This window comes from Lepisma saccharinum, chromosome 4 (assembly GCF_977018435.1).
Source record: "Lepisma saccharinum chromosome 4, izLepSacc3.1, whole genome shotgun sequence".
Lineage (NCBI taxonomy): Eukaryota > Metazoa > Arthropoda > Insecta > Zygentoma > Lepismatidae > Lepisma > Lepisma saccharinum.
This window is the reverse complement of record NC_139232.1, coordinates 42,167,743-42,188,444: the sequence shown is the minus strand read 5'-3', so window position 1 is coordinate 42,188,444 and position 20,702 is coordinate 42,167,743. Positions and strand designations below refer to the sequence as shown.

At 39.9% G+C, this 20,702-nt stretch overlaps 1 protein-coding gene across 1 annotated transcript in view; it reads left to right on the top strand.

Moving 5' to 3' along the window:
- Positions 1 to 1,352: 1,352 nt before the first annotated feature.
- LOC145987134 (5-hydroxytryptamine receptor-like) overlaps positions 1,353 to 20,702 on the top strand; it is a 488,137-nt gene continuing 468,787 nt past the window's right edge. The window contains exon 1 of the mRNA XM_083121632.1: positions 1,353 to 2,270. Within this exon, the coding sequence (XP_082977758.1) occupies positions 1,937 to 2,270 (334 nt within the window). The 5' untranslated portion in view covers positions 1,353 to 1,936. The remainder of the gene's footprint in view (positions 2,271 to 20,702) is intronic.

Below are 20,702 nucleotides of genomic sequence, written 5' to 3'. Positions count from 1 at the left end.
TCCATTTTTTTTACATATATTAGGTTTTGGCTCTTATTTTACATATTTTAGTTATTTTTACATATTATTTTAATATTTTAGTTATTTTTACATATTATTTTAATATTTTAGTTATTTTTACATATTATTTTAATATTTTAGTTATTTTTACATATTATTTTAATATTTCAGAACATTTATCAGGATATGCCCATATTCGCGTAATAACTGCATGTCCCCGTATGACCCAAAGAGTTTGGTAAATTTCTTGCAAATAACTAACAAAATCCGAAGCGGCATTAAAGAAATGAGAGTTTACGACCTTTCTTATATCCTCCAATTACGCTAATTATAAACTTTCTGACATATGAACAACAATATTTTGTTCACCTCCCAACTGCATGCTTTTGCTATTGTAAATCACTTGAAATTACTGTTTATTCACAATTTCTGTCAACAATTCAGAATGAGGACTCAAGTATCGGTTTCTGGTTGTTACAAAAGTTATTTTGGCAACATTGGAAACAGTTCCAAGTCGAGCAGCCCATTGCTAGCCCCACCACTCTCGCTACCAGTTGCACGCCCGACAGCAACGCCAGAAGCAACGATTTTGTGGCACCCGTACGGGATTCGCTTCTGGTTTCTCTTCAAGACAGTCATGGTAATAGTCGTGTAGTGTCTAATATTATTAAAATGGTAAATCTTTACAATTTTAAGTCTATATTTAACTCCATATTTTGGTGAAAATAACAAAATATATATTTACATATTTAGTAGACTACATTTTTACTACATGTAAATCCGATGCCTGGTCATGATGAAGGTAAAGGGATTATAAGCACACATTAAATAATGTAATAGGAGGAGTAGAAACGCTTGTTCCTATTATGCTGGAAATCTAGTTTAAGCAACGTTGCTCCATTAACTTTTCACGCAAATCATGAAGTGGATCGGACCTTGACTCGTGCGTAGACGCGGTGCTAACCTCCTAACCTTGACATCCGTCAAGATGCGTACTATCTCTCACAGCAACCAATCAAGATAGTCGAAGTGATGGCGCTTAAAAAAATAAAGAAAGAGAGAGAGAGAAAAATGTAGGGAAATAAAAGCGCGAGGAGGAAACATTCACGGGGAAAGGGTTAACCAGGAGGGGAGGTGTCCCCGTGACGTCATGTTCCACGCACGCGTCTTCCGGAGCCCGAAACCCGGTGTGCGCGCTAAACTGCCCAGAAGCATTGATCTGGCCGGGTGGTGGGAAGCGGCGGTTGTGCGATCGTCCTGGAAAGAGAGAGCGTGCTAAAGGTTCGACTGCGCGGGTTCGCTTCTGGGGGTACGAGAAAGCGGTTGAAAAATAGGAAAAAGGGGGTCGGGGAGGAGGGAAATCGGGAGGGAAAATTCGCGATAGCATCCCTCTCCGCGCTGCTACAACGGGGGAGGCAATGGCAGGTAGTGCGGGGTCCACACCGCGACGCAGCATCCCTACGCTCTTCTCTCAGCAACAAGTTCTCTTGACGAACAACACGTGAAAAGGTTGAGGATTTCTAGGCTCCTCGTCCCGGAAACTTTTCAAACTTTTCCCGTTCGAGACACGCTGAACACCTAAAGACATCGAGGATGATGTTATCATCACCACTTTACTAAACGCGTGTGTGTACCATTAGACACATCATCTTGTGCTCGGGAGATCTACTCATCCGGAGATAATACGCACGTTATCGTGAACAGGTGGTTATCGGCAAAGTGTGCGAACGTCCCACTCAGTTTGCCTTTTCACTTAGCGCCCCCCCTATCCCCTCCCAAACCCCCGAAAGGAAAAGCTTTGGTACACTGCAAGTCTCTCTCTCCTGAAGAGATCGCAAAAATGCGCGTCGTGGCAGAAAGGGATTTTGACAACACCAACAACCTAGCCTGAAGAACTTTGGTGATGACACTGTCGGGCCTCCGTCTACAGTGAGAGATGTTTCTCGAACTAATTCACGAGTCGGCAATGACCTCCAAGCTTCCGGTGCTGACGTCCGACGATGTCGACTACGTCGGCTTGGAGAACGACGAAGACTCGTCGACGAATATCTGGTGGAAGACGTCGAACTATAGTGCCGACATAGAGTTCGACGGGGACACGTGGACGTTCCTGGAGAACAGGTCACTTCGTAACTGGAGCGAGAATGTGCTCGACGTGGAGGTCAACGCGACACGTGACGAGGATGACCGCTACGAAGAGTTCTTGGAGCTTATGGCGATGCTTGCAACTGCGTTTGTTCTTGGATTGGTGATCCTGGCAACTGTTATAGGTGAGTACATCTCCAACTCCTTATCTCGGAACTTTCCTGACTCACAACGTACTATCCAAGCAGTAGAATCTATGCTACCATTGTAGTGTTTATTTCAGCATGGAGGTTGTAGCTTCTTGACATCACATGGGTACACAGTCGGGAGCCGGAATCTCTCCGTCCAACAATCTGCTGGCCTGGCTGGCTGCCAAGGTCACTAGTAAGCTGGAGATCGTCCTCAAGGACACAGCTATTCCATATAATATCTCCGTTAACTCTGTTATATATATATATATATATATATATATATATATATATATATATATAGTTACAAATACATACGTGCACATACTAGCGTACATATGATTTATTTTTTTTGGTTGGAATTAGATATTGCATAGCTTCAATCTTGGAGTGGGAGACGCAATAAAATATTTTGTAACTCAAATTAACCCTCGCTCTAACACATTTGCTACCGGTGACGCTGACGTATATATGCGTCATGTGCGGTTGTAGCTGTGTGGCTTTGACGTACACGCGCGTCATACGTGTTACCTTCTTTGAATGCTTGCTCATCAGCGGCACTGAACACTAGGCTTTTAAGTCATTCGTGGCACTTTGCTGAAGGATTGTTTGAAATAAGCATTGTTGTATAGAATGGCATTATGCCATTATAGTTCCCTTTGTCATGTATCAAGGTATGGTTTTACAGCAAAGAAATTGTTTTGTTTTTTTATTTTTATTCTTGGTAACATTTCTAGTCTGAATTTTTTTTCCTGTACGAATAGAGAAGAAACACTACATTCTGTTGTTTAGAATGTCCAGGAGAGGGAGGACTTTGCATTGAAACTTGTTATGCTCTTTACCACAATTGACGTAAATGTATGGAAACTTTCGAAATTTACCATTGGACTTTCACAAGCAAACATATAAATGTAGCATTGTTTTTATAAGTGTATGTCATGTTACATCAATATCTAATAAAGTGACGCCTCCGTGGCGGAGTGGTTAGCACAGCACGCAACGATGCTAGGGGTCCCGGGTTCGAATCCCGGCCTAGGCTGTGTGTTTGTGAGCGTCCCTTCATCAATTTGATCACATCATCACTCATCCTCATCTTCGCGATTAGCCAAAAGTGGGAGGAAAGCGATGTAAAGTAAACGAAATAAAAATCTAACAAAATATTGAACCAGCTAGGCATCAATATAGCCATTTCAATATATTATACTGCGTTATATAATAAATATGTATGTATGCATGTAATACATGTGTAACATATAACATACATATAACACTATTACGTTGTAAAACGATAAATTGTCTTATTAAAAGGAACTTGCAAAATTAAGAACAATAGAATATTGTAAAATTATCGAACGCTCTGGGAAAATAAAATGTATCTATGTCAATTGAACAGAGTAACAAAAATTCATACTACATGCCGGTGACGCGCATGTACGTCATTGGAAAATCTACATGACTAGTTCAAATTTACAATGTATTTTACATAAATTAATCCATTTCAGGCTACAAATAAGCAAAATTACATAAGATCCTTAATCGACCCCTGACAAAAGTATGCTGTTTTTTTAGCTGACAGCGAACGTGAAGTTGTTCAAGGACACGAATGTTAATCAGAGGTCATTTAAAGGGAGTATCAATTTACCACTTTGGTTTTTCCCGTCATCCTTACTAATCTGAAAATCTTGATTTTCTCAAACCTTAAGGGGGGGGGGGGCGCTCTATCCACATCAGTTTCCCATCTGCTTATGCCAGTGGACGCGAACGCACACAATTACTGACACAAATAAAATTAACAAATAAGATCGGAAGTTAAAATCAAATATCGGCCTTAAAAAGTTTTAAAAATATTTTATTTTAAACCCAACTTTATTTTGTAAGAACCATACCAGTTCTAATAATAAAGTACTTGATTTCCACGTGGGTGACCTCGGTTTGATCCCCCAAATATTCCTGCATTTTCTACGGCTTTGTCTCAGAGCATGCCAATAACCTCTGTTTAATTATTTGATCAAATAAAGATGAATGTATCAAAAAATAATGTTCTCCCCATCATCTCGTATATCTGAGGCTGAGAAGTTATGGATTCATTACGCTTTTTCTTTCTGTTTGTTTGTATGCATTATAATAGGTCGACCACCTTTTGACTACATTTTGAAATGTACAACAATTAATTTAAAACTCAAAAAGATGTAATAAAATATTTCGAATCCGTTATGGATTTTGTTTCTTCGCAGGCAATAAAGCTGTTCACTTCTATGTATTGAGACATTAAATTCCAGTACAGCGAGATTCACAAGTATTACTTGGCAATTTGCCGTGTCTACATTCCTTAAGTTTTCCTTTCCATCCTACCTGAATTTTAAGGATTAGTTTTTTTTGGTATTCTGTTGAGGATGCCAGTACGTTTCTTGGCGTTTGTTTCAATTCTTGAAGTTCTCATTCCTTAAAACAAGAGAGTAATCATGAGGATGGACAATTTGATTGGTAATACTTATGCATCCCACTGTACACAATGAAAGTAATCGGATTCGATTCCTGGAAGGAGTGATTTTAGGTGGCAGTTTTTCTATTGATGTCCCTGCAAAGAGCGGCTCTGGAGTTCACCTAGCCTCCAATAATTAAGCATGTGGGGATACCCCTGGGGGGTAAAGGCAACTGGAGTCTTCTGTTGATCGCACCAGCACCACAAAAGACCTAGGCTGTTAACTGTTAGAGCCCTGCCTCCAAATCTCCACAATGTGCCGTCATGGGAGTTTGCAATCTGCAGAAGGTAGCTTCACCATTAATTTACCTCGTGAATGTTTCTGTTCAAACAGTGATTGGTATCAGCGATGTCTCAAGACACGTACGTTTCCATGAACTTTGCTAACAACTCGCTTATGTATCATAATATGCCCGTAGCTACTCAGAGGTGTAGGTGAAAGGTTGCTTGAATTAAATGCCCGGACTTCCAAGCGTATTGTAAGTAAAAGATACACTGGCATTTTTCACGTTGATGACAAAATCTAAATATTTCTATGTTGTTAGAATGGGACAATAAACTTTCCAAGACCTTTTGTTCAGTATATCACATTATACATGCTTGATATTCAATGGCGAGTGTGAATCATGAGCCTCATGAAATGTTATGGAAACGTACATTCTCTAGAGGAAACCGAACCCCGGGCTGCAAAAATGGCCAGATTCACGATTAACTTTCGGGTATACCTAGGAAAATCTCTCTAATAGAAGCTGTTGGGTAACAGAACAAAGCACCACAAATTAACTCCCTCCCCCAATATTATATTGTAGAATGAAACCTATTATGCTTCTCATCATAGGAAGCCACACCTCTATGATTGGCCTCCCTGATACCATAGTGGTAACGTCGTCGCCTTGTGATAAAGGAGTCCCGGTTCAATATTCAGTGGAGGTGCATAGTGATTCGGATCCCACTTCAAAATGTAGGTCTAGTCCCCAATTAGCTTTCTGTGTAAAAAGGTGGGCTTAAAAACTCAAAGAGAATAAGGAAACGAGAAATTATTTCATAACTACTGCCTTGTAGGACAATGTAGATACCTTGTAGATACCTGCTTGTATCGGCAGAGCGTCCGACTGCCACACGGGAGTCCCGTGTTCGATCCATAGGGTGGTTGATCTAAGGTTGGAATTTCTCCGGCCTTGTCCCCGCATAAAAGCCGTTCCGGGCTCACCCAGCCTGAAATCAATGGGTACCTAAGGGGTAAAGGCGACCGGAGCGTGCTGCTGATCACATCACCGCCAAAATGACCTACATCGAGAATGTGTAGGTCCTACCACCACATTCCCTAAAATCTGCCTTCATGGCACGGTGCTATTTGCACGGGGAACTTTACGTGAATACTACCTTGTTATAGAAACCGACATAAGTAATCTGTAGAAATAGCACCATACTATTAGTTCTTAAATTGTTTACAGATTATCCAGTACGAAAACAAAAGACTGATAGAAATTTGGATTTTGACACTGTGAGTATTTCCGTAGAACACTTCTACACATTTTTCAGTCACAGTGAAACAACGAACTGTTAATAGAAATATTTAATATTTAGTTCATAGCTGTTTCAATTCTTGAAATATTAATATAACACTTAATATGTAATAGACTCACGCGAAGGGTCCACCAGTATTATTTGCAGATATTGCAATTGGGTGGAAGGTAATTGATCTGTTATCGTATCCAATTTTAGGCATGTGGCTCTTATAGTTCTTGATATTTGACGAGCAGACTTGATGAACGCAAATGTACCCTTTGTTCTTAAAGCTGAATATATTACTTCAGATGTATGAGGCAGGACGGTTTCGTAAATTTTTACAGTGTCTTTATCATGACTTTATGATATCCGTACCTTTTATTACGTTTAAACATTTTCATTTCGCGCTTGCAGAAGCAGGGGAGGGAGGAATGTATTGAGAGCGACAGAGGCAGAGGGTGAAGGAAGAAGAGTAGAACAAAAAATAATGGGAAAATGGCAAACAGCGAGAAAGAAAGAAACACAGACATAAAGAACTGAAAGAGAATAAAAGAAACGCGTACACAGACAGAGAGAGAGAGAGAGAGAGAGAGCGAGAGCGAGAAAGATGGAGAGAAAGATAGAGAGAGAGAAGGATATATAAATAAAGAAAGAGGGAGAGACAGGGGGAGAAAGAGGTGGAGAGAGAGAGAGTTAGAGAGAAAGAGAGAGAAAGAGACATAGATAGAGATAGAAATAAAGAAAGTGAGAGCGAGGGAGAGAAAGAGAGAGAGAGAGAATAGATAGAGAGAGGGGAAGAGAAAGAGAAAGAGATTGAGAGAAAGAGAGAGAGAATGATATTGTATGAATGAGAAAATTAGTGTTTTGTGTCTATGTGTGTGAGAGAAGGGGACACTTGAAGAGAGATAGAGCGAAGACTTTTCTGCTAGGATCCAGTAATCCAGTTCACGAAACAGATCAGGTGGGCCCTGCCCGGCAAGAGTAACGTCACAAATCATTGTTGAGAATGCAATTATGAGCAAGGGTATATGACGACGCATATTTCATGTGGACCTTTTCTTGGGCAACATATTGCTCACGGTGAATGCACGCAAGGCATGTTTGGATAAAGTATTTAACGTTTGTTACCATCTAACTGGCTCAGAAAACAGATGCGAGAAACTCAATTTACACATGAATGCGTTTTATGATGCATTGACACTCTGGTAGTAAAGCTCGAGGGCGTATATAGACTCTTTGGCCAACAATAAAACCAAGAAATCTTTTGTACGCATGATTTGCTTGCATTAGTAGTCAGTGTCAGCCTTAAACAGGTGCGGGGCCTTGGCATATAAAATACGGGGACTGAATACAGCACCACGTACACTATTTCTAAAATTACAACGCTATTTTATCAATCCGCCATCGTTGTTACAGTTCAACAAGTGAAAAAAAAACAACATTGTAAGCAGTAGGTCTAAAGAAAAAGCTACTATCAGTCATTGATGAGAGCATTTTCTGTACAAATCCACATTTTTTTTACTGTAACCTAAATATAGAGTTTGTATACATATAAACAGATTTAAATGTTACATAACAGCTTTGAGTTCACGTGAGCAGTAATCTGACAAAGAGTTCCTGTATTGACTTTATTTTTGTCACGTGGCATTGACTGCTGAGTTCCACAACTCACAACCATCTTCATGTAGGGTGTTTCATAAGTCCTTGAAACATTTTAGAAATAATACACAGACAAACTGTGTCGATAGTGGGAAACTGCTTAGTTACCATAGTTTGTCGCTAGGAGGCCGCAGTTGCAGCAAATATGGCGCTAAGTATACGTGAGAAGGCGTTTTGTGTGTTTTAATACGCGAGAAGCTTGTCTGCTGTGACTGTGTAGCGGCGATTTCCAGCAGAATTTTAGGAGCCACCTGTGTACAATAATACATGGAAGAGATATGTGAGAAATTTTGATATAAAGGCTGTCCGTGATATGCTAACACGCGTGTGCGACGAACTACAGTGCCGGTTACGACGCATCAGCATTGATGAGTTTATCGTTCTATCGACATCAGAATTACCACTGTCAGTTGTATTGTTTATCTGTACTAAATTTCTAAAATGCCTCCCAGGCTTATGAATCACCTATATTGGACATATGTTTGTTACACATGAAGGCCTGAATATCTCCAGTTCGCTAAAACTAGTCCAATTATAAAATATAAAACATAACTTTCTTAAAGCGTTTTTATGATTGCTTCCTTCAAATAAAAGATACCTTCAATTATTTTTTTAAAAGGTAGCACCAACACGCAAGAACTTGGAGGAGTTTTGTAAAATAATTTGATGAAACATATTGTTTTTTCTCTCGTACGTCTCAACACTTTGCACTTGTTCAAATTAATTAACGTTCCACTTTTTCACACCATAGAACCGCTCTCTCAAGATCATATTGCAGCTTTAAAACCCCTGAGCCATTTTTTGTTTCCCTAAACACTCGTCAGATCGACTGTGACGTAACAGCACGTGAGAGCCAAAGCCTATCTACCGACTGCTGATCTCACTCTCGCATGCCTAAGCAGAAGCGGGGGATCATCTAAGCAGTTACGGGGTGAAGTGTGGTTAGCAAGGACGAATCCCCAGTCGTTGTTGTAGGTTTTCATGGCCGGGTTACGTTACTTATTCGTAGCTCACACGTTTCCTCACGGAAACCACCAATCCCATACACTGGCCGAAATATCAGGAGAAAAGTTGTTACCCTTCCCCTAGGAGATTCGAACCAGCCCTAGCCCAAATCTGACGCCTTAGACCGTATTGCTACGGTGCGCAACGTGGCTAACCTATACATACATAAATACTGACTTATGTCTCGGTAAAGGGACGAAAACATTCCACTTCATTTATCTCATCGATGTAGCCACTCACTGAAATTTCCGCTTTGGAGAGATTTCCGATGAGTGAGTGATGTATTATTCGAGCAAGAATTGGAGTAAATAAAACGCTTAATCTCTGAATGAAGAGACTGGAGCGTTGGCTCTAGAGAATGATAACAGTACAATGAGGTATCCTGTACAGCATATGTTCATGCTTCGCAGATAACAATGTCGGTCCTTTAAAGAGCTTGACAGATGCCTGACAATATGTTGTCATAAGAGCCGTAAATGAAGTGGAAGCAAGTCAATTGCCATTTAGAGGCTCGCCTGTTCGTCCATTAGTTTTATCCTGTTAGTTTATGCATGCCGCCAAGCAAGAAGTCAATTTCGGTTGCCTATGTGGCCAGGCGTACACAAATTGTTTATTTTTGTAATATTTTTACGCAGTTCTTGTTCGGTCAAAAGCAAAAGTTCGTTCAATATACGAAATAAAATTAGTACTTGACGAGTTAGGATATCAAATTTGTGACAAAACACACAATTCACTGACCGAACCAGTTTTTATTGACGATAAAGAACATTATACACCTATACACTTCGTAGCCTAAAGAAGGCTCGGCTACAGGGACGAAACGTCACGTGTTCCTTTACGTAAATAAAACTGCCTTGGTCAGGGAATTGAGTGTTTTATGACATGGAAACAAGGCTCAATTGTGCTACCATTAAATATATTAATACAGGTGAGTTTGACTGGTCATTAAGTGCGGGAATTATGAAAAAGAATCCTCCTCGTTGACTGAGCTGTCGACGCACTGTATCGCAAACAAGAGTTTCAAGTGTAAATCTTGGTCCGGACATGGGTGTTCCTTTTTTAGATTCGCTTCATCATTTTCACGAAATCATCATTTCACCCTCTTCGCCTCGAATTAGTCACAAGCCACAGTACACATACACATAGCATACGCAGGATACTTCCTGAGGGGGCTGGAATTTTAAGTGTAAATAGCTGCATTCTTAGGGGTCGGGATGCGCTATAAAATAGTTCGTAATTACATTTTTTACTTTCCTTTTAAAAATTATTCAAAGACAAAAATGGTAATTAGGGGCAATTTGAAGGGAGGGTGTTGCATTTACCACTTTAGTTTTTCCCAAGTTCTTTTCTGCTTTTAATTGAAAAAATGATTTTCTTATAATTTCGAGAGGAACTGTAGCCCCATCACTCCCCCCCCCCACAACTGCATACGCCAGTGCACGTACAACAACTACAGTACACATTTGCTCAAGATCGTAGGTATGGATTAACCTTCACAACGATGAAAAAATAGGAAGATAATGATGAATTGGATTCTATTTCAGTATAAGTATTTGAATGATACTGTATGTACAGGGTGGTCTCAAAGTGGGCATACCCCTTTTTTATTCCGATACTACAGTAGTTGTTGTTGTTATAGCAATGTTATTACGTACCTGATAGTTCACTTGTCCAAGACATCGGTATGGAGAGCATCATGATCGTAGCACAGCTGAACTCTGCGCCATGCCTTGGCAGATGTTTTACGGAGATATTCCAGCGCCACGTCCTATCAGCAACAGAGAGTTCATTAACGTGACAAGGACGGTACGGCCTGAACTTTAAATCAAGTTTCATGTGTTTCATCATGGTCGAACGATTGCACATCCACTACAATTAAACATACTTTCCGACGAAAACCCAGGGATACGCCGCCCACTTTGTGGCCACCCTGTACTGTATATCCCTGAGAGGCTATGAAAAGTGCTGCATCTTTTAGATTGAAGCTTATAATAAACGTTAGAGTCGGATCAGTTTGTGCAAGATATCCATAAATGGTCTGCTATTGGTTTACAAAATCGATGCATAAGCATTGAGGGAGGGGAGATAGACGCTAGTAGACACAAGCTTACCGAGAAATACTCGTAACGTAGCTTTTTGTTCATACAAGGAGTTTATAAGAACAAATTACAGCCTCCATTAATTATTTTAATGAGCACAAGGTATCACCCTCAAACCCACACTTCAAGACCTACCAATAGAAACCAATACGCCATGGAAACTGAAGACCTTGTGGGATGCACTAATATTGCTCGGAAAATTCTCCATGACTGTTTTCAATAATATTTTCCTTGCATCCTACGTGTTTCTAAGGGACGGATTTGTTCGAATGCTACTGCAGAGGTTGTCAGTAACTTGTTTGGCGGTTAGTCCCATTTCTTGAATCTCTCATTGCGTAAAACAAAAAGAGAACAAACATGATGATGGACAATTTGCTTCATAGTACTTATGAATCCCACTCTGCAAGAATAATGTTAGAAGCACAGCAGTACAAGCTTAGTAATATACAGAACTTGGCAAGTTTCTTCACTTCAAAATAATATCATTCCATCGTATCCTTCCCTACAACACGACTCCCTAATTAGAAACAGCTCATTCACACGAGAACATTGAAAATCCATTAACCGTTGGCGTTTCGTATCACTACTTTCTCCCAGTGAAGTTCCGTCAAGATGACTCGTGAATTTCTTTGATTTATGGATCTGCCATCTGTGGCAAATTAGCTCCTTTGCTCTGTGGAAGTATTCAAAGAACTAGGTTGGATTCAATTCTAGTTTAGAATGAATTTCTTCAGCTGAACTGCAATATAAGATTTGCATTACACTCAGTATCATGAATTTTAAGGCTCTCCAAATGTTTCTCTCGTGCAAGACAGCGAGTTACGAAAATTTAAATTAACGATCTAAAAAGTTTTGAAGGATTGTGCTATACAATCCTGCACAAAATTAGACATTTTGTAAAAACAAAACAAAAAGCAGATTTTGAAATCCATACACGTCCAGTTCAAAACTGAAAGTATTGTTAAATATTAGTTAAAACAGATGTCGCAGCAGAACTTAAATACAGAACATTTAGTAAAGTACACTAATACAGTAATACATCCACTTTATTTTTAAATCATTTTTTTTATTTTTGATATTTATATATGAATATTACTCTACACCCAATAGCAGAAGTAATAGTAGGTGAACTGTCTCTCACCATTTTCATGCAGTTCGTGTTCCAAAATCTAACGATAAGAAATTGAAATATAGGTAAATATCAACAACCAGATAACGTTTGCTTTCCACAGACAGCACTCCCTTCCTTAAAATTTACAACTCAGGATGTACGGTAAAAGAAGAATGAAAATAGTGATGGACAATTTACCTACTATTATCTTTGTCGTTGTCTGTACATACTCCTGTGTGTGTGTGTGTTTGGAACGAGTTGAATTATCATATTTATGTTTGCTGTATAACAAAGGGCTCATACATACAACACAAGGGCCATAGCAGTACGGATCGCACTTTAAACTGCAGGTCCTGTTTAGCCTATCTGTGTATAAAGTAGACTTAAAAATAAAAACTCAAACTCTATAAAACTTTGAAAACTTATGTTTACCCTGTATTAACGAATACGCTACAATGAACATTGAAAATGATATTACAAGGATTATAGGAACAAGTTTCATGATAAACAGTAATTTACTTCAAGTAAGATCGATTTTTATTTAAATTTGATTTTTTTTGTATCGCAACTAAGCGTGATATTAAAAACCGCAGGACCATTCAAAGAGGAAGAAGTAAAAATTGCAGGCTACATATAGAGGCTAAGACTTATTGCAGTGTAAAATAATACTATCTGCCACATTGAAAATAGTTCGTGTCATCTGTACCCAACAAATGCAGTAAAATATCTTAAATAACTTATTTCCGATCAGAAGCAAACTTATTTTGTTCAAGACAAGTAGAGTCTTCGAGAACCATAGTTCTAAAGCTTGTTTAATACACATAAAGGTGACTTTTGGTTGATGATGTAGTTTTTAAAGTAAGATTCGAAGTACTCAAACGTTCTCTTACTGTTAATCGAACCGAATACCACTTGATTTCAAGGTTACCCCCATAATATTTTCCTCTAGGAATCACATGAAGAACATGTGAACATCATCTACATGTACGTGGCGGAAATCTTGCCATTATAGAAAATATTAACTACAAGTTCATAAGTAATTTAATTTTAAGGGATAACACAGCTTCTTTCAACCTGTAGCCAGCAGAAATAAGATGTTAACCGGAATTGATGACGCGACTGCCGCCATAGCTGACGTTCCAGTTCAACCCAGGTAGCGTCACGCAACCATGAATCAACCCTAGCTTATCGTCACAGGACGTTTACACTATCATAGATCGCAGAATAATTTAGCACTCGATGGCGCAACCTGATGGGGAATGTATGATAACGATGTAACGTAGTAGTGCAACTTTGAATATTTGAATAACAGTAGTATAAGTAGATTTTGTAGTAAAGTAGAATATTGGATACCACTTTCGAAAGTTGTTGACCAGTTGCTACAATATATTATTCAACCAGCAGCTAAGGTGCTTTTAGAACACATGTACAGTTCGGTTTTCAAATATGTGCGTGACGGATACTCAGAGAAATTACAAATTACAACGTGATCACTTATCGCACTGTAGAAAATTCCTTGAATCCGTACATATACATATGTAGAGCATCGTTGCATTTCATGACATACTTACACAATATCTTCCAGTGGCCTTCCAGATGGTGTAGTGGTAACGTCATCGCTTTGTAATCAAGGGGTTCCGGGTCTTTACCCGGTGGAGGCACAGTGATTCAGATCCCACTTTAAACTGTACATCCAGTCCCGATTAGCCTATCTGTGCATTAAGTGGACTTAAAACAACATCGACAACAATACAAGTATCTTCCACCAGTGTACTTGGTCACACCTAACTTTGGATAAAGATATGTACAGGTGATACCCAACCCTCAGGGTAGATTGGAACTCTCCGTCTGCTTAGCAGATACTCCAGATGAAAATTATTTATTCCCCGAGAGTAAACGAAACTAACCTGTTACCGTGGATAAACGCGACGAACCATTTTCCCACCCAGCAAGTGCATATGTACCTAGCCTAATTAGATCGTGAAGATATTTACTTGCCTTCAGTCTTTAAATGGGGACTCCTCCGTGGAACGTGGGAAATGCGTCATGAGGTGTGTGGTTTCCTCTCACGCCGACCGTCTCTCATCTTGCTAATTTCTCCTCCATCCTGTCTAGCATTCCATGCGGACAAACATATTCCGTTGCTAATGTCACAAATGCCAAGAGAAAGTGACAGATAGTACACTTTAATGAAGCGAAAGGGGAAATGCCAGATAGAGATATTCCTTCCTCGTCAAAATGTACTACGTAATAGAGAGCACGTGAGCCATGCAGCCAATAGACTTCGATCACTCAGGCACTGATTGGCTCTTCTGTTGGCGCGCTCTCCTACTGACGTGAGGCTTTGGCGGGAACACGAAAACTGCATCTCGCGCACATGGAGTAAGGAAGAAAATATGTGATCGTGAATGCTAAAGAGTATTGTGTTTCTGAATAATAGATCATTTCTTCATATTTCGGAAAGCTCCACGGATGTCATTTGGTACCTATCTGTGAATCACATATACAGACAGATGGACAGGTTCGAACATTCTGTCCAGAGGTGAGTTTTAGGTATGTGCACACACAGTGCCACGTGGAAGGAGAACAACCCACAATTCTTAACTGATAGTCAAAAGGAATAAAATGAAATTAAATAACTTCTTGACACTAGCTATTAGGTTTTCAAAAGTAACGAATGTATTACGACAAGCAGTAGAGCAACAAGTTTATTTTAGTTTATTTTTTGTCTTCCAGATGACAATATCAAGACTTGTTACTCAAAATATATAATTATAAACAAAATATTTTTTCTATAATATACCAATATAATAATATAAACAATATCTATACGTGTATACTATTTGAACATCATAAAGTACATAATTATGAACAATTCTTTCCAGGAACATTGTAGCCTATATGCAGACTATTATGCTATTCTGCAAGCTTCCACAGCAACACAACGTTTCTATCTTCCCAGCGATTTTCAAATCTAGTTAGTTTCTATTCCATTGTCCTGAATATTGTTCTCATATTAAGATATTGGCAATTTCTGTTTAGCCAAAGGTATTTACTAGTGGTTGAAATAAAAACAGGTTTGCAGGGTGTCCTTGTTCCACTCTTGCAGGTGATTTTGTGTAGTCATAGACATTGGTTTATAGCTTCCGCCACTAGGAGCGCTGCTGTTTAGTTAAGATGGCGTCTACTACAGAGATAGCTCGATGCGTTATGAGGATTCTGGTTACTTACCGGAAATGAACTTAATTAAGATCTAGATAATCATATAAAGGTTTGGAAACCGAATTAGTTGAAAATTGAAACGCCAGAACAGACTACCAGTTTCTGGTGAGTTAGTGGAAGCCATGCAAGTCAAGTTTGCGCAATCAACATTGTCTTCATCTTGTTCTAAACGCTCCCAAAATAGCTAGTAGTCGTAAATATTGTTTTCAGAAGTTCCACAATACATCAAGTTATTTTTTAAATAACTCAACGTTAAGTCTCGTGGCAGCGGATGTGGTAACCATTAGCACAGAAAGAAGTTCCTAAGTTCGAATCTCGGCCTAGGCACGAGTGTTCATTGGGATTGTCTCTTCATCAATTTATTCTAACCATCACTCTAGCACAGAAACTGAATAACTGTTTATAACTCCATACTGTATATGAGGAAACTGAAGTAAATATCATACTTAAATTATATATAAAAATAATCAGGATAGACACACACATACTGTTGACATAATCTAGGGAGTGCTATTTTAAATTTTAAAGTGTGGCCTGTAAAGGAGGAGTTTGAATGTCGCTACCTGTAATATCCGGAAATAAAATATGAGCAAATGTAATAATAATACTAATAAGCCGCGGTGGCTCAGTCGGTAACGCGTCTGACTACCATGCTCAAGGTCCCGGGTTCGATCCCCGGCCGGTTCAAATCCGGGAACTTTTCTAACGGTGGAAGCGGCCCCGGCGCCTACCCAGCGTCGAATAACATGGGTACCTGGGGGAAACCCTGGGGGGTAAACGCGGTCAGGGGCGTGATGCTGATCACATCACCCCCACTCACGACCGGATCAAGAAAGTGTGGGGCGTTACCCCCACACCCCCTATACGCCTTCATGGCGTGGTGCTATGCACAGGGGAATACTTTACCTTTTTTTTAATAATAATAATCTTTATTCAGCGGGCGGTTCAGCAGCTTACCACCAAACCCTTGTCAGTATCTACGCGTATGTAGAATAATAGTGATTAGAAAAAGTACAGTAATTAAACGATAGTACATGCATAATTGAAAGTAATACATACACATGAGAAGCAATTCAGATAATTTAATCCACCATATGTAGTTTCATACAGGGTGGCATTTTAATGGCGTCCACGGACTACAGACAACCAGTATCAGAAGGACAATTCGGGATAGACTAACCTGTAAACGTCAACCGGGCAACGAGATTTGCAAATACAAGTAAATGGCACGTAGGCTAAGAGATGAAATACGCCACTTCCTTTTCAAGTTGGTTTACTTCCCGTTACGTTACTAGCGTGTTCCTTCCTTTGTTTTACAGCACATAATGTGGTTGGTTGTAGCTATGTAAGTTTTCATAGAATATGTGTGTTCCTTGCAACCCAATAACGCACCGCTTCACGAGAGGAAGTAACGTCACAGATGCGATAAAATATTGGGTTGGGTTGCCAGCATGCAGGTGGCAAAACGGGGTTCTTTGAACGTCTGCTGCGTCAAACGACGCACCAACGACAAAAAATGTTACTGAGGAAATTTGTTTGTTTTAATGTCCTCTGTAGGTTTCTGTGGTCCTTGGTCGCCATTAATATTTTTTTTAGGTAATTTTGAATTTGAATTTAAAATTTTGGGAGCGTCAGCACATAGGCTATTTTGCTCCCTTCACATTATACTGGTGCCAGCCCCTTACCATTACTTAAAACAACTGTAACGTTGCATTAAAAATCTTAAAATGTTCTGACTTCTGTTAAAAGCTGAGGCTGTAAACGGGCACTCAGCACACACAAAAACAAAAAACAGGACAACACACACAAAATTATACTGGCCATAGTACCAGTTGCCAGAGCCTCGTTAGTCTTTAGTCCAGGGTGCACTACGTGGAAGTGAGGTTGACTTCTGGGTGCCTTACACCCTTCGCCATTAATATGACGCACTACATAAACATATTCATATTTATGTACATATTGAGACAGGTAACAAATAACATTAATATTATTGTTAGTTGTGTGGCACTGTAAAAGAAGAACTTGAATTTTCTTTGTAGTACGTCAGTCTTTATATTCTGCCCCGGGAATCATTGGAGCGAGTGAACGAAAGCAAGTATCTGTGAAAGTTGTAACTCAAGAGGGCTCGATCAAAGAACACTTGCGAGGGAACGGAATTGAGTGGAGGGAGAAAAAGGACTGCAGTTAAAAAGCCTTTCAAGTAGCATGTACTGCTTCGCTCCGCCCACTTCCCTTCTCTACCCTAATGCGCGGCCTTGTTCCAGAGATTCCTTGGATAGAGTGTTGTATATTCTGCCGTAGCATATCTTGGAAAAGCCATGTAGATATTATGTACCTTCTCCCTAACAATGATTGTGTAACAAGAGAAGGGCTTTTGAGCAGCCGATAATGAACGCTAAATTCTGCCCAGGACTGTGGTATCACAATTCCCGAACTTAGCTCAAAGCGCAACATTGGAGGACATGGGTCGCCCGCAACGCTGTGAACTCGCCGAAAGCAAAATAACTCCAGGAGAAGACCTGAAAAATAGAATGTTCCCACAAAGAGACGACCAAAGTTTAACATCGTTCTCCTCCGGAAGAAATTGATTTGACCCTGAGTGCCCCGGTACCTACCTTTCGGGCTGCCAATATCTTAAAAATCCGAAGCGGAAACTGGCCTCCAGGCTACTCTGAATGCAAGGACGTAAGACTGCCTGATGCGATGCAGGGGGGATAGGGGGGGGGGGAGTCTCTTGACTTTCAGCAGGGCCAGGGGCTGTTAAACCTGTGATTCCTAGAAGGATCTTAGGTTGCTCATGCAAAATGCATATCTCCCTTTCCTCCGTGTGGATTTCCAAAGGGAGAGTTCGCAGGGCATTACTTACCTCTTATACTTAGGAGAAAACCTATACCGAAATGCATAATTCGTGGAGGCAGAGTAGGTAGATTCTTTTTTCCTCGACCTGCGAGTTCCAGAAGTGTACTCTTTATACAATGAACAATGCTAGATATTCGCCTCTTTTATTTATTTGTAGTAAAATGTAGGCTACGTTCGAGTGATTACAATGGAATATCATTTTAATGTGACAATAATTGTAGACACACACATATTATAAATAAATTATAATAGTGGGTTAATGATATTATTTATTGGCCTTTTGTTTTTATGATTAATAAGTATATAAAAATCCGCCTTGGTAGTTTCAGCCTACAATCATCTATTTCATTTTCAGTTAGCACTGCGTATTGGTAAGATAGATTAAACTACATTTTGACATGGAGATGATAACAACGTTCACTTAACGTTTTAGTTTCACTACATCTACCACTTCACGATCCATATTTGAGGGCTTACTTCGATTGTATACCGCTCGTTTGGCCTGTTCGAGCGTTATTCGCTCGAGCAAAGAAGCTCTCAATTCCGTACTCTATCCAGCGTCGTCCGTGGGAACTATTTAGCGCTCGAGCGAAACCCTCTCCATGCAGCACTCTAGTGCTTACAAATTCATAGTTTGAGGAATAGTGTCTATTTGACATAAGCTTGCTTAAACATTTGAGTTTTCTTCCGTTGGTTCACTTTACAGTACATTGTAGAAGGTTTGTGAGTGTCTCTTATAACCCTTCGCGATAATCGGCTATAAAATTTTTGGTTTGGTTTGCTCATAAAATAAAGTTTGCAACAGTGAGAGACGTCACTAAAGAGACGAATTGAGGTGATGTTCAAGAATTAAACGGCCCTTGTCTATCGTCAAACGTGGAAGAGAGAGAGAGAGAGAGAGAGAGAGAGAGAGAGAGAGAGAGAGAGAGAGAGGTCGTCTTGTCTTCAATCCTCAGTTTTCAGTTAAGTATTTAAATTATTGGTTTGCTCCTTATTTTGTGAGTGGCCTCCCTGATGGCGCAGTGGCAGCGTCGTCACCTTCTAGTCAAGGGTTCGATACCTGCTGGAGGCACAAGTGGTTCGGATCCCACTTTGAACTGTAGGTCTAGTCCCAATTAGCCTTACTGTGCATAAAGTGGACTTAAAACACCAAATCAACAACAGCAACAACTTATTTTGTGAGCAGTGTTGATAGGCTGTTAATTGATTAGTTGATCATTCCAAAGAAAGTTAATTTAGTTGAATTTTCAAATTACTACTTTCATGAAGAAAGGAACTTCTCTCTCTCTCTCTCTCTCTCTCTCTCTCTCTCTCTCTCTCTCTCTCTCTCTCTCTCTCATGCGCGCTCTCCCACTAAATGTGTATTCATGTAAACTAGGATCTTAACTAAATGTTGAACCCAAACAATGTAATTCAGCAACTTAACTGTCTGAATAAATGTATTGGTTGAGTGAATTATGTTGTCCTATTTTATACTGAAAATCAGATTACTGTTCATCCGAGCTATAAAGACCTCTTATTGGCTCAGATTCTGGTAGGAATTCAGCCCCGAAAGGCGGTTGTAAGTACCCTTCAATAATTTCGGTTAACCGTCAGTCATTGTCATTGACGCGATTAGCCAAATGTAGCAGTAAGATGGCGTAAATAAAAAACATACAATAAAATATCAAATCACATACATACCTAACACAATCTATGTTGGCCGCCTACTACGATACATTTCTATTTTATAGTGCCTATTTTCATCATTTTGGTGCCTACTTTACAGACTTTAGTGCCTATAAATCCGAACCTCAATAACCACATACTTGCGGTGAATATACTGTAATGTAGATTCTGCAGATGTCATAAGCGACGACATATATTAACAGCGAGATGGAGAGAGTAGTTAGCAGATCAAAGCAAGGTCAACATAACGTCCTTTGCCTTTAATAAATAATAACCTAATAGCAACCACTTAGTTTCATTGCGCCACAGTGAGGGCGAAGAGAAACCTAAGTGAAATATTCTAGATCCGATGATCGATTAGCTCCCCTCCTCCTCCTCCAGTAACGCCCACGTCTCTAACCGTTACCTGACAGTGATCGGTCTAACCTTTACCATGGGGGCTATAAAAAAAGAAAATGGCGTAACGCGACGTCAACCCAGCGGTGTCGAAGTCACAACGTGATACTACCACAGTACGTGATAGGGAAACCGGCTGATCCGTGGAAATTGCTTGGGCTCCAACCGCGGAATCGAAGCACGTACTCGTAAGGGGGGGGGGGGGTAGAGGGGGGCGCCAGCTACAGCATAAAATTGACTTATTAAACGCGGATGGGGTAAGTTACCTGATCGTATTCTTCCTCGTATAACGATTTTACCGCCGCGATCCAATTTGGAACGGTAAATGGGACGTAAAAGAAGCACGGCTCATTATTTTCATCCCCAATCAAGTTCCTGTCGTGGGGAACGATCGCGTAATTAAGCTATTCTGCGAAGGA